This window comes from Schistocerca americana, chromosome 3, assembly GCF_021461395.2.
Source record: "Schistocerca americana isolate TAMUIC-IGC-003095 chromosome 3, iqSchAmer2.1, whole genome shotgun sequence".
In the NCBI taxonomy this organism is placed as follows: domain Eukaryota; kingdom Metazoa; phylum Arthropoda; class Insecta; order Orthoptera; family Acrididae; genus Schistocerca; species Schistocerca americana.
This window is the reverse complement of record NC_060121.1, coordinates 383,578,523-383,590,928: the sequence shown is the minus strand read 5'-3', so window position 1 is coordinate 383,590,928 and position 12,406 is coordinate 383,578,523. Positions and strand designations below refer to the sequence as shown.

At 39.2% G+C, this 12,406-nt stretch overlaps 1 protein-coding gene across 5 annotated transcripts in view; it reads left to right on the top strand.

The window, feature by feature from the left end:
• The window catches only part of LOC124605663 (DNA repair and recombination protein RAD54B-like), a 336,958-nt gene that overhangs the window by 134,853 nt on the left and 189,699 nt on the right, over nucleotides 1-12,406 (top strand). For all 5 annotated transcript variants that reach the window (XR_006978669.1, XM_047137502.1, XM_047137503.1 and 2 more), the window contains exon 6: nucleotides 986-1,188. Coding sequence is in view for 4 of the 5 variants with exons in the window: in XM_047137502.1 (XP_046993458.1) it covers nucleotides 986-1,188 (203 nt within the window). In the remaining variant the exon portion in view is untranslated. The remainder of the gene's footprint in view (nucleotides 1-985; nucleotides 1,189-12,406) is intronic.

The window sequence follows — 12,406 nt, the reverse complement described above, 5'->3', positions numbered from 1 at the left end:
AACCTGGGTAATACAAAGAGATAAATGCATGAATGGCCAGCTAAGAGACAGCTGAACTATCTAGTTGCCAAACATGCCACCCAGCATGGTATGGTTGACTCCAATAAGTACTTCACAGCATGTGCTATCTGAATTCTTCCAAATAAACTCTAGATTTTATGATTTGTGCCTGTGAGAACTTTCCCTAGAACATAAACCTTCGTTACCATAACACCACTGTCACGCCCTGGCCTCAACCTTCAATAGTCTCTGTCACCACTTACGTATACCCCCTTCCCTTCTTCCACTCCAGCCTCACACACGACTTCTACACCCCCCCCTCCCCCCCAACCCATTCTCTGTCATAGCCCTTTCCCCTTCTCAGCCCTCCCCTACTCACTGTACTGTCTTGTGGTGCTGCACCTGGCAGGTCACCTTTGTATCCAGCAGAAGGTCCATGCAGGGTCCCACAAGCAGCACTACCACGGAACATTTAGACTGCAATCTAATGAGGGCAATTGATGGTTGCCTGTCAGGGCTAAAAATTCGTAGAAAATATTTGTTTGTTTCATGTATAATGCAGAGTGAAGTCACACTGCTCTTGATGTAATCACAACATATGGTAATTGTGGAGACATGGCCACAATATAGGTCTCTCAAGGTTAGCTGCTCTAAATGAACAACCGTTCTTTTTCTCTAAGTAGTATTACACATTGCTTTTTGGTTTACAGCAATGGTACTCCTTTACCATAGTGTAATGCTTATTTTTGTCGGTATATCGTTTTAATTTTTTTGGAAATGTAGTGTAAGGTTTGTGTGCTGCATTTAGCAAATCATGATAGAGAAATGATATACCTAATTGCAAAAATGTTTTTGTATTATCTCATGTTGTTGGAAATTGCCAGTGATAAAGAAACAGAATTGACAATGTTACATGTGTGTTCCCTTTTGTTGAATCTTGCTTCCTTTATCTTTTCTAATAATTACTGATTATGTCTCTGTGTAGTGGAAGATGAATCCAGAACATTTGCCTCTTGTGGAGGTAGTAATTGATCCATGTCTTGCCAAAGTCCTTCGCCCTCATCAAAGAACTGGCATAATATTTTTGTATGAATGTATGCTTGAAATGAGACAACCGAACTATTCTGGAGCAATATTGGCAGATGAGATGGGACTGGGGAAGACACTACAGTGTGTTACACTTGTTTGGTAAGTTTGGAAAAAGCATTCCAAATATGTTCTTAGCAGTATTTTGAATATGCTAGTATTGTACTGTCAATTATTAGCATTGACCCCCTTGGTGATGGGTTTTGAACTGCTGTAATTTATTGTTCCACTGTTTACTTCAAATGCACGTTCTTAAAGTGATAATTAATGATTGTTGTATACATAATTATCTAAAAAGAATATTTCACTATTAATGTGATGTATTGTCTGATTTAAACTAGTTCCCATGTGATGTTTAAGCTCCAAAGTTGTGGTATTGTCGCATCAAGTCCATTCTACAGCCAGCTGTCGCTGTGCTTCATTCTCCACACTGATAGAAAATCACTTTCAGGCCCCTATCTCCTACAAAAATCAAGTGAAAAATATAATTCACATGCGATGTGGATCTCTGTAGTGTTTTTCAGCATGTCAAAACTGTGTTCTTAATTTTGATTAGGGAAAAGCGTTACATTGAAATTTTTTGAAACGTTAAATTTTCCCATTCATAAACAGCTTCAGACTTATCATGTCATACTTCAAAAACTAATCCTCGCACAACAGTACTTTTTGTTTATTTATTTATTTTCCCTGTTGATGACTAAAATATCTTGCTCAGCAACAAATCTTAAAATTCTCATACTGCACTATATGTCCTATATATATGCTTCTGAAAGTGGCGTATTTATGCAGTCGTGTCAATATTTAACTCATAACAAGTATGAAGTTTAAAGTCTTTATCTCTACAAAAATAATGTAAAAATTCTGAAATTTACATATAGTATCACTATTAGTGGTATCTTCAAGCACATCAAAAATCTTTTCTCAATTTTAGTTAGGGCCAGTGCTACGTTGGTTATTGATATGAAAAAAATTATCATGTCTGGAAAAGTTTCCTTCTTATCATTGCGTATCTAGAAAACTGTTACATGTGTGAAATAACATTTTGATGTCTACACAAAATGAAATATATTTAAAATGCAGTCTAATGTACCTTAAGGAGATAACGGTAGGTGGCTGAACAATATTCCTTAGTCTCGCAGCAGGAAAGAGAAATTGGTCGATCTCAAGTCACAAACACAAGGTTTAATGGAAGTAAGATGTTCATTAAAGTATGCAATATACTACATACTAATTAGACAGTTGGAAAACACTACTAAATTCAGAGTCAGAGTCAGTGTAACTATCAGTGTTACTGCACGTAGTAGCAGATATTGTGTAGTCTTAGACACACTGCTGTAGTGCACCTTCCTTGTTCCATGCTTTCTGTATGCCTTCTGCCATTCGTCTCATCTCACTTTTTCAACTGCCTCCTTCAGAAGCCGTTCGTCTTTGGTCAACCTAAATTTTTTATTTTCTGCAGCAATATGATGACTAACCTGAGTCCAAATCAGTTCTGTTGCATTGAAGTTGCAATGGTTGGGAGGCAATCTTAGAACTTAATGCCCTTATTTTTTTGCTGTTTAATCCATAATGTAAACTGGCTTCTTTGGCTTGTGTTGTGACACAACTTCTACTAGCTGTGTCCTTGTTAAATTACTGTCAAATCATATCTTTTAAGTTTCTCTAGCCAGTAAACACTGTTGTTTTTCTTTGTTGCCTTTGCGGACATCTTATCTTGTATAACCAAATGACATGAAGTGTTATCCATGACAATTTTTGACGTTTTTGTTAAGTTTTGAAGCACAATGTCTTCAAACCATATCATAAAAAGGACAATCTACTACCCTGAAGTAGGTCCAGTGTTGCAAGGGTAGTGTGTAGCATTTTGAGTGTTGGATACTCATTCCCTGAATAATATGCATAGATCTGATGATGAATTTCATCTTTCTGAAAAGAGCTGACATTTGTGACCCTCTTGTAGTGGCACCTCTTCTTCCCAGGTGTCTCCAGTTTAGATGACTCACCTGATTCTTGTTTCGCAAATTTCTCCTTGCAGATTCTTATAACTGATTGTTCATTGATTTTTAGAGCATCTGAAGTTCACTACACCACTTGATTCAAATGAAGTAGACGTGTTCCTGCATTACTCTCTCTCTCAAAATACTTCCTCATAGAACACACGAATTCACACAACTTGACTGTGTATAACCATGCCATGACCAGCACTTTTTGGAAGTTTCCTAGGAGTTTGCAGCCTTGGTCTGCCCTCTTTTGACTACTTTCGTCACACATTGTGAGGGACATGAAGCTGAAAGTCACCCAAATCTCTTACTACAGTGGCTCACTAAGGGCTGGATGGCATAAGGCTTCAAGCAGCGCAGCACAGTGGAAGTGGCAACGCAGTGGAAGCTGACAGTGCCAGTGGCCCATTGGTGTACTGGTGGCAGGAGCCTTGTGGCTTGCTACCTGTCAAGTGACAACTAGTTTAAATAACCATATAAATAAGTCATAAGTTAAATATAATGGTTGCCTGGTAGATATAATGCTTTTCTTGGGATTTTTTATTTTGTCAGAAGCACCAGCATTTCAGATAAATATTTCTCATGGATTACGAAGCTCTTGAGTGATTCCCTGCACTATATTGGCCATTCTATTCATAGACTGCTCCTACTGTCTGCAAATCATCTGATGATCTGACATACACTTTTCTTCTAGCTGTCTCTAAAGGAACAACTGCAACGGAGTTAAATGTGTCTCATTGGCCAATACTTCTTTGAGATCTGATAATCTAATGATATAAAATTACTAAAGATTGGTACATCTGCTTACTAACTACAAAGAATTGTACTGCAAGCTGGTCTGAAATGGCTACTTTTACTGCTGTCTTGTTTGACTGTCAGTCCTGAAACAGAAAACACTCTAAGCATTTAAGGTAGCAAGACTCATATTGCATTGTGCAAGTAAGAGCAACCACTATCTATACATCCCTACATAATTTCTTGTAGGGCATTTTGTTGGCTCACTATTAAAATCACAGTGACCTCTTGGTGAACTTTTTGACTGGAAGTTGAGTATAGCATCTGTATTATAAATTAAAGTAAATTAGCCTAATACCATGTCACAAGAATACAATGAACAGCCATGGAAATTTTGTGGACAGATTAACCCCATTTCCATATCCAAGGACACGTCAATACGCAGAATTGCAGAATGTGGGCAACAGAAAATCTGCACTCACATCAGCTGGTACCAATTCATTCTTTAAAGGTAACTATTGTGCAGGCTGACAGCATCATTTATTGTAGGGCTGTATTTTTTAGACGAGACGAGTCCTGCACATCTTGTTACCCATTCTGTCACTGGTAAAAAGCTTTCTGTACTTAGTAACAAGGCTTCCAATAGGCATCTGCCATGTTCCACACCCACAAGAATCATCTCATTTTTTGGGTCTATGAAATGAAAACTGAATCTAATCTAATCTAAGCTAATCTATCATATCAGATACTTAAAGAAGGGATCTTTGTAGATCTGCAGATCAGAAATTTATTGAAAGACAATTTGTTTGGAAGTGCGGTGAATCCAGTGGAAAAAAGACTTGGGTTTTGTTTAAAGTACTAATCTCCAACTTTTTGGCCACAGTAAACTCCTAAATTATAAAATCATGCTTAAAACAATGTTACAGAGTTTTGTGAAATTTGGTTCTAACATGAGTGTGAAGCTTCATTTTCTGTGTTTACTTACCTATTTGTTTCCTGCAAACCTTGGTGATATCAGTGAAGACCAACGATGATGGTTCCATCAGGACATCAAGAAGGTGGAAAAGAGGTACTAGGGAAGAGGAATGCAAACAGAGTGGCTGACTTCTGTTTTATGCTAAAGAGAGATGGCACTGATGACACAAATAAACAAGGAGGAGAAGTTTTGCACCATTCAGAAAAACATGATGCAATGAAGAAATTAAATTGTCAGTTGTGTGTGTTCTAATAATTATTAGCATTTTTAAGGGAGCATGCATCATTGCCAACACTAATGCATTGTGTATTGATTCTATACAAAGTTACAAAATATGTTTTAATGCAATTAAAAAAATTCCCTGTTAGAAGAAAAAGTTATTTCACTTAAAACTTAAGATGTGATTTGTACACAAATCTGACATGAACAGAAAAACCAAAATAAATTTTTCAAATCGAAATGAAAATTACTTTAAATATCACCTTACCATCATAAAGAATTGTTACAAAAGTTTTAAAATGCAGTGTAGTGGTAATGTGTGAGTAGTGATGCTCTTTGTGGTCTGTGTGACAAACTGTCTTTTAGAGTTGGGAGTGGAGTGTATCAGTATTTAATGGCATGAGTGGAATAGAATGATGTCTTCACTTTCTAATTCACCTGTAGCTACATAACTTAAGTTTGATTTTAACCTATCTATGGTTGGAGTAAATTCACTTCAATGCATTTAAAACTTTTTGTAGTCTGGACTGGTTTCCCCAGGTTGTAGTGCACTACTAAATAATGTGGGTGACACCTTTTTGTCTATAATCTTTCAGTTTACTGAAAAAAACTGAAGAATTTCACTACAAACTGGTATACACTGCACTCCACAAAGACTGACCTAAGACTGGCACAAAGACTGAACTAAACTGAATCCATGTGGTTGCTATGACAACATCTTAAATAACATTCCAGTAACCAATTACATCACTCTGCATTACTGAACACATGATTTTGATTGCTTTACAATTAAAGATGATAATATTGGGAAAAGTTAGATACATTATAAATTACTTTATATTATAGATATGCTTTACTCATAAAATATTTCAGAGTATTTTACAAGCTTGGTGAGAAATTATTCTGGCTTACTTTTTGTAACAGTGTTCTTAACTAATGTTTAAATTACTTACAAATTACAGTTGAAAATTTAATGCTGACATAATGTTGTGCCTGTGTGTAAATTGTATTCCACAGCATACATAACTTTTGGTGTAGAAATTCATTAAGATTCGACACCATTACTTAGAGATGACGATAATGCAAAAATGTGGTAAAATTTACTAATTTGTGTAATACTAATATCGTACTGGGGATTGAGACTTATATAAATACCAAATGTAAACTGAAATAAAGTCCATTTAGTGGTAAGCATGTGAATACACAAGTTAAACAGTGCACACAATGTGCAATGAGAATACACTACTGTGGTATTGGTTATTCATATTGACATTGAATCAGTCAGATCAGCAGGTACTATCTGATTCTACCGCATTACAACTTGTCAAGAGACCCAGAACTGTTTTTAATTTGAAATATCCTGTAACTTTGAATTTTTTTCCCCCACAATGTTGTAGATGAGCAACACAATTTAATTATAGTCTACAATGACAGTTCAAAATGTTGCGACATCTTGGCTCCCCCACTCCAATTTAACTGACCTGTATTTCATGAAGAGAACAGAACAGAAAATCTTCTGCTGCTTCTGTGAAGTTTGGAAAGTAGGAGACGAGGTACTGGCAGAAGTAAAGCTGTGAGGATGGGGCATGAGTCATGCTTGGGTAGCTCAGATGGCACAGCACTTGCCCGCGAAAGGCAAAGGTCCCGAGTTCGAGTCGCGGTCCGGCACTCAGTTTTAATCTGCCACAAAGTTTCATATCAGCGCACACTCTGTTGCAGAGTGAAAATCTCATTCTGTATTGAAGATGTTAGACATCAAGAAGACTGGAAAGACTGAATGTCTTCTTTAGGTATAATAATAGAGAAAAAGCTTTTCTTTTTACCCATCCATATACTGTGAACATATTTGGGCTAACTTCACTGTGAAATATATGTTGTATCACCCTACACACAGTAACGTGCTTGGATCATCTTCCTTGGCATGCTGTCCACAGTTTGGTTGAGACATTGCTACACATCCATTTAGTTGATTCCTGCCTTCTGGAAGATGATTTGTCATGAGATGAGAGCAGTGAATGTATGAATTATCATCTTGAAAGACAACCTCATCGTTGAAATTTTGACAGTGTGTTTGGCCTCCAAAAAGTCAGTGTACAATTGTTACAGTTGTCTCAAGGTACCGGAGAGCTATAATTTGTAGCTATTGGTCATCCTTACGTGATAGCTAGTGCTCGTCCTTATGTGATGTTGAGTACGGGGGATGACTACAAGGCATATTTTCGGTCTTCTGTGTTGTATGAAAGAGACTGAATATACAACTAATGTAACTGTGGTGTATATCAATACTGTGACAACTTTCTGTTCTGACAGCCCTTCTCGGCATAAAGCAACAATGTTTGCGTTGTCCAGGTCTGAGACGATTCATGAAGGCACATTGACAGACTTGACAATATATATGTGTTGTAATCGATAACTGTTTACAAAATACTGCAGAGGTGTAGTGGAAGTTGAGACAAATAATTTGATATAGGACATTCGGGATCTATCAAGTCGGGAAGCTACCTTAAATTGGCCTAGAAAATCCACCTAAGCTGCAGCGCTTGCATGTCACATGAGATTTTTAATCCTCTCTCTCTCTCTCTCTCTCTCTCTCTCTCTCTCTCTCTCTCTCTCTCTCCCCCTCTCCCACTCCCTCTCCCACTCCCTCTCCCTCTCCCCCCTCCCCCCCCCCTCCCTCTTTCTGTCTTTGTGCAAAGTATGGAAAAAAATGTATAGGACCTATTTTGTAGGAAATTTAATGTAGTTTAATTTTTTGCTGGGATACATTTTTGCTAGAGGCCATGGTTTTCAAGTTATTCAAGAGAAACTTACAGAAGTGACCTTACTGTTTACACTCTTTGTAAGTCACTTTGTCCTATTTTCATTTGGAGTAATTTGTGCTCTACTGAACTGGGATTGCATCTTCATTACACAGATGGCTATATGTTCATTACACAGATGGCTATATGTTCATTACACAGATGGCTATATGTTCATTACACAGATGGCTATATGTTCATTACACAGATGGCTATATGTTGTGATTTCCTGTGGGTAAAAGGGTATTAAGAAAGAGATTTCTGATCTAATAAAGACCAACTGGAAGGCATGAGAGGGCTACAAACTGTTTTGGTGAGTTTTGTGGGACATAGATGCTTCTTGATATATAAAATAATTCATCACATTTCAGTGAAAACAGTTTAGTGATTTTACAAATAATTTGCGAAACTCTTTGTGTTGGTGTGTGGTTCATTTAAACTTGAGGACACCCAGAGCTATCATATTTGAAAACTGAGCAGTAGGAATAATAAAGTGGAAAATGGAGGTGTGAATGAATTAATTTAATTGAACTAAATTCACTGAAATGAATCAGATCAATGGGGATGAAATCAGTGACTTGGTGTGACTTGTGTCTTGATCCCTCTGAGATTATTATTGATCAAGTGATTCCTTAATATTGTCACAGCATGAAACGATATCTGTGGAGTCCGTTCAGAAACACCATATCAGAATTTGGATTCGCTCTATTTCTTTCAAATCACTTCATGTTAGAGCAGTTCCATGTGGAGAATTTGTGTTTCATTTGAAATGGTATTCTGATAACCTGGCCCACATTAGGTTATAAAAAATTTTGTGAGAGTGGGGCTGATTAAAGTGACATAATATATAAAGCTTATATGAAGTTGAAACAATATTCAAACCAAAAGGGTAGCAGGATGATAGCCTGTAGCAGGATGATAGCCTGCAACCACCCCCCCCCCCCCCTTTCTCCCCCTCTTCAGCCCCAGCACAGCGTCCCTGTGTTGCACCTAGCAGCGCATCATACTGTCACTTCCACAGACAGTACAACAGCATATTCCCCCACCATTCTGCTGCCACCCCTCTCCCTCTCCCTCTCCCTCTCCCTCTCCCTCTCCCTCTCCCTCTCCCTCTCCCTCTCCCTCTCCCTCTCCCTCTTGCCTCTTGCCTCTTGCCTCTTGCCTCTTGCCTCTTGCCTCTTGCCTCTTGCCTCTCCACACCAGACCGGTACCCCTCTGCCCATCACAGCCAAGGTTGCTGCACACTGCAGGCAGGCCTCAGTGCCTAGAGACGACAAGAGCCACAAGTTTTAACTGAATGTCTACAAATATGTGTGTGTGTGTGTTTCCTATTGTTGTTATTCCATCTCAGATTTCCCATTGTTTGAGTTAGCTGAACTAATGTGGTTCATTAATTCTAGGGTATGGATTTTCCTGTTGTTCTGATGTTTGTACGATCTCAAAGATTAAACACTATCTACATCTTCCATTCCATTGTTTGAATGGAGAATTTCAATAGCTATGAAGAGGGTAGCTGCACTTGGAGGGGTGAGTGGTGGCTCTTATGGGCTGGAGGATCCAATGGAGACGTTGCTCACAGTAAAGAAGGCTTTACTTGGTCTTTGTACATGCTTCATCATGGCATGGCGAGGCGAGGCAGAACCCACATCACTCTGTTGATCCTGGCCATTGCTGATGTACAAGCAGTGGCTTCTGCCCTGCTGCAATGATGCTGTGTTGCTGATGGCAGGCCGATGGGCAGACAGCAGTCTCTGTATGCCATGGTCACATCTTCAGTGGTGTGCTACTTCTCCATCAGGAATGGCACCTGGACTGGCCCCTGGCCTCTGCGCGCATCCACTTCAGTGCCGCTGAGACAGCTGTCCATGGGATTCAACCCACTGCACTATGGCAGGAATTGCATGGTGGCTGGCATTGTGGCACTAAATGCTGGGCAAGGGAATTCAGTGTTGGCAGCAGCAGGTGCAGATGCAGGTTCGATGTGCCATGGCACTAAGTCCTGTGTGGAACTTTGTGCTGGTGGTGGCAGACATAGCCTTCTCTCGAACCCACGGCTTCTGGTGGTGATGCCCAGTTGTCTTGATGTCCGGCGTGGACCTGGCGAAGTGGTGGTGCTGCTTTACTCTGGTGATGAGAAAGTTTCTGTCTCAAAATTCAGACATACTTATATTGATCAGAAGTGCATTTGTTTCACTAAGACCTGGCACCTCTTCAGACTACCCATAACAAGAGACTATACCTGGTGTGATGACACTGACCCGTCCACTACAGTTATTACTGCTGCATACTGCAGTTTTCCACTGATCGTGCTAGCTTTATCTTACAATCCCCTTATGTGTATGCTATGCAGCTGCTAATGCAATACTTTGTGGGCTTTCTCACTACTTTTTTTTTCTAAAAGACTGGATAGTGACACTATGGTTTGTGGAGTTCTACAATGGGCACTAAATTGAATTTTATGAATGTACTGTTGTTGTTGTTGTTGTTGTTGTGGTCTTCAGTCCTGAGACTGGTTTGATGCAGCTCTCCATGCTTCTCTATCCTGTGCAAGCTTCTTCATCTACTGCAACCTACATCCTTCTGAATCTGTTTAGTGTATTCATCTCTTGATCTCCCCCTCCTCCAATACTAAATTGGTGATCCCTCGATGTCTCAGAACATGTCCTACCAACCGATCCCTTCTTCTAGTCAAGTTGTGCCACAAACTCCTCTTCTCCCCAATTCTATTCAATACCTCCTCATTAGTTGTGTGATCTACCCATCTAATCTTCAGCATTCTTCTGTACCGCCATATTTCGAAAGCTTCTTTTCTCTTCTTGTCCGAACTATTTATCGTCCATGTTTCACTTCCATACGTGGCTACACTCCATACAAATACTTTCAGAAACGACTTCCTGACACTTAAATGTATACTCCATGTTAACAAATTTCTCTTCTTCAGAAACGCTTTCCTTGCCATTGCCAGTCTACATTTTATGTCCTCTCTATTTCGACCACCATCAGTTATTTTGCTCCCCAAATAGCAAAACTCCTTTACTACTTTAAGTGTCTCATTTTCTAATCTAATACCCTCAGCATCATCCGACTTAATTCGATTACATTCCATTATCCTCGTTTTGCTTTTGTTGATGTTAATCTTATATCCTCCTTTCGAGACACTGTCCATTCCGTTCAACTGCTCTTCCAAGTCCTTTGCTGTCTCTGACAGAATTACAATGTCATTGGCAAATCTCAAAATATTTATTTCTTCTCCATGGATTTTAATATCTACTCCGAATTTTTCTTTTGTTTCCTTCACTGCTTGCTCAATATACAAATTGAATAACATCGGGGAGAGGCTACAACCCTGTCTCACTCCCTTCCCAACCACTGCTTCCCTTTCGTGTCCCTCGACTCTTATAACTGCCATCTGGTTTCTGTGCAAATTGTAAATAGCCCTTCGCTCCCTGTTTTTTACCCCTGCCATCTTCAGAATTTGGAAGAGAGTATTCCAGTCAACGTTGTCAAAAGCTTTCTCTAAGTCTACAAATACTAGAAATGTAGGTTTGCCTTTCCTTAATATAGCTTCTAAGATAAGTCGTAGGGTCAGTATTGCCTCACGTATTCCAATATTTCTACGGAATCCAAACTGATCTTCCCCGAGGTCGGCTTCTATTAGTTTTTCCATTTGTCTGTAAATAATTTGCGTTAGTATTTTGCAGCTGTGACTTATTAAACTGATAGTTCGGTAATTTTCACATCTGTCAACACCTGCTTTCTTTGGGATTGGAGTTATTATATTCTTCTTGAAGTTTGAGGGTATTTTGCCTGTCTCATATATCTTGCTCACCAGATGGTAGAGTTTTGTCAGGACTGGCTCTCCCAAGGCTGTCAGTAGTTCTAATGGAATGTTGTCTACTCCCGGGGTCTTGTTTCGACTCAGATCTTTCAGTGCTCTGTCAAACTCTTCACGCAGCATCATATCTCCCATTTCATCTTCATCTACATCCTCTTCCATTTCCATAATATTGTCCTCAATTACATTGCCCTTGTATAGACCCTCTATATACTCCTTCCACCTTTCTGCTTTCTCTTCTTTGCTTAGAACTGGGGTTCCATCTGAGCTCTTGCTATTCATACAAGTGGTTCTCTTTTCTCCAAAGGTCTCCTTAATTTTCCTGTAGGCGGTATCTATCTTACCCCTGGTGAGACAACCCTCACGTCCTTACATTTGTCCTCTAGCCATCCCTGCTTAGCCATTTCCACTTCCTGTTGATCTCATTTTTGAGAAGTTTGTATTCTTTTTTGCCTGCTTCATTTACTGCATTTTTATATTTCCTCCTTTCATCAATTAAGTTCAATATTTCTTCTGTTACCCAAGGATTTCTACTAGCCCTCGTCTTTTTACCTACTTTATCCTCTGCTGCCTTCACTACTTCATCCCTCAAAGCTACCCATTCTTCTTCTACTGTATTTCTTTCCCCCATTCCTATCAGTTGTTCCCTTATGCTCTCCTTGAAACTCTGTACAACCTCTGGTTCTTTCAGTTTATCCAGGTCCCATCTCCTTAAATTCCCACCTTTTTGCAGTTTCTTCAGTTTTAATCTACAGTT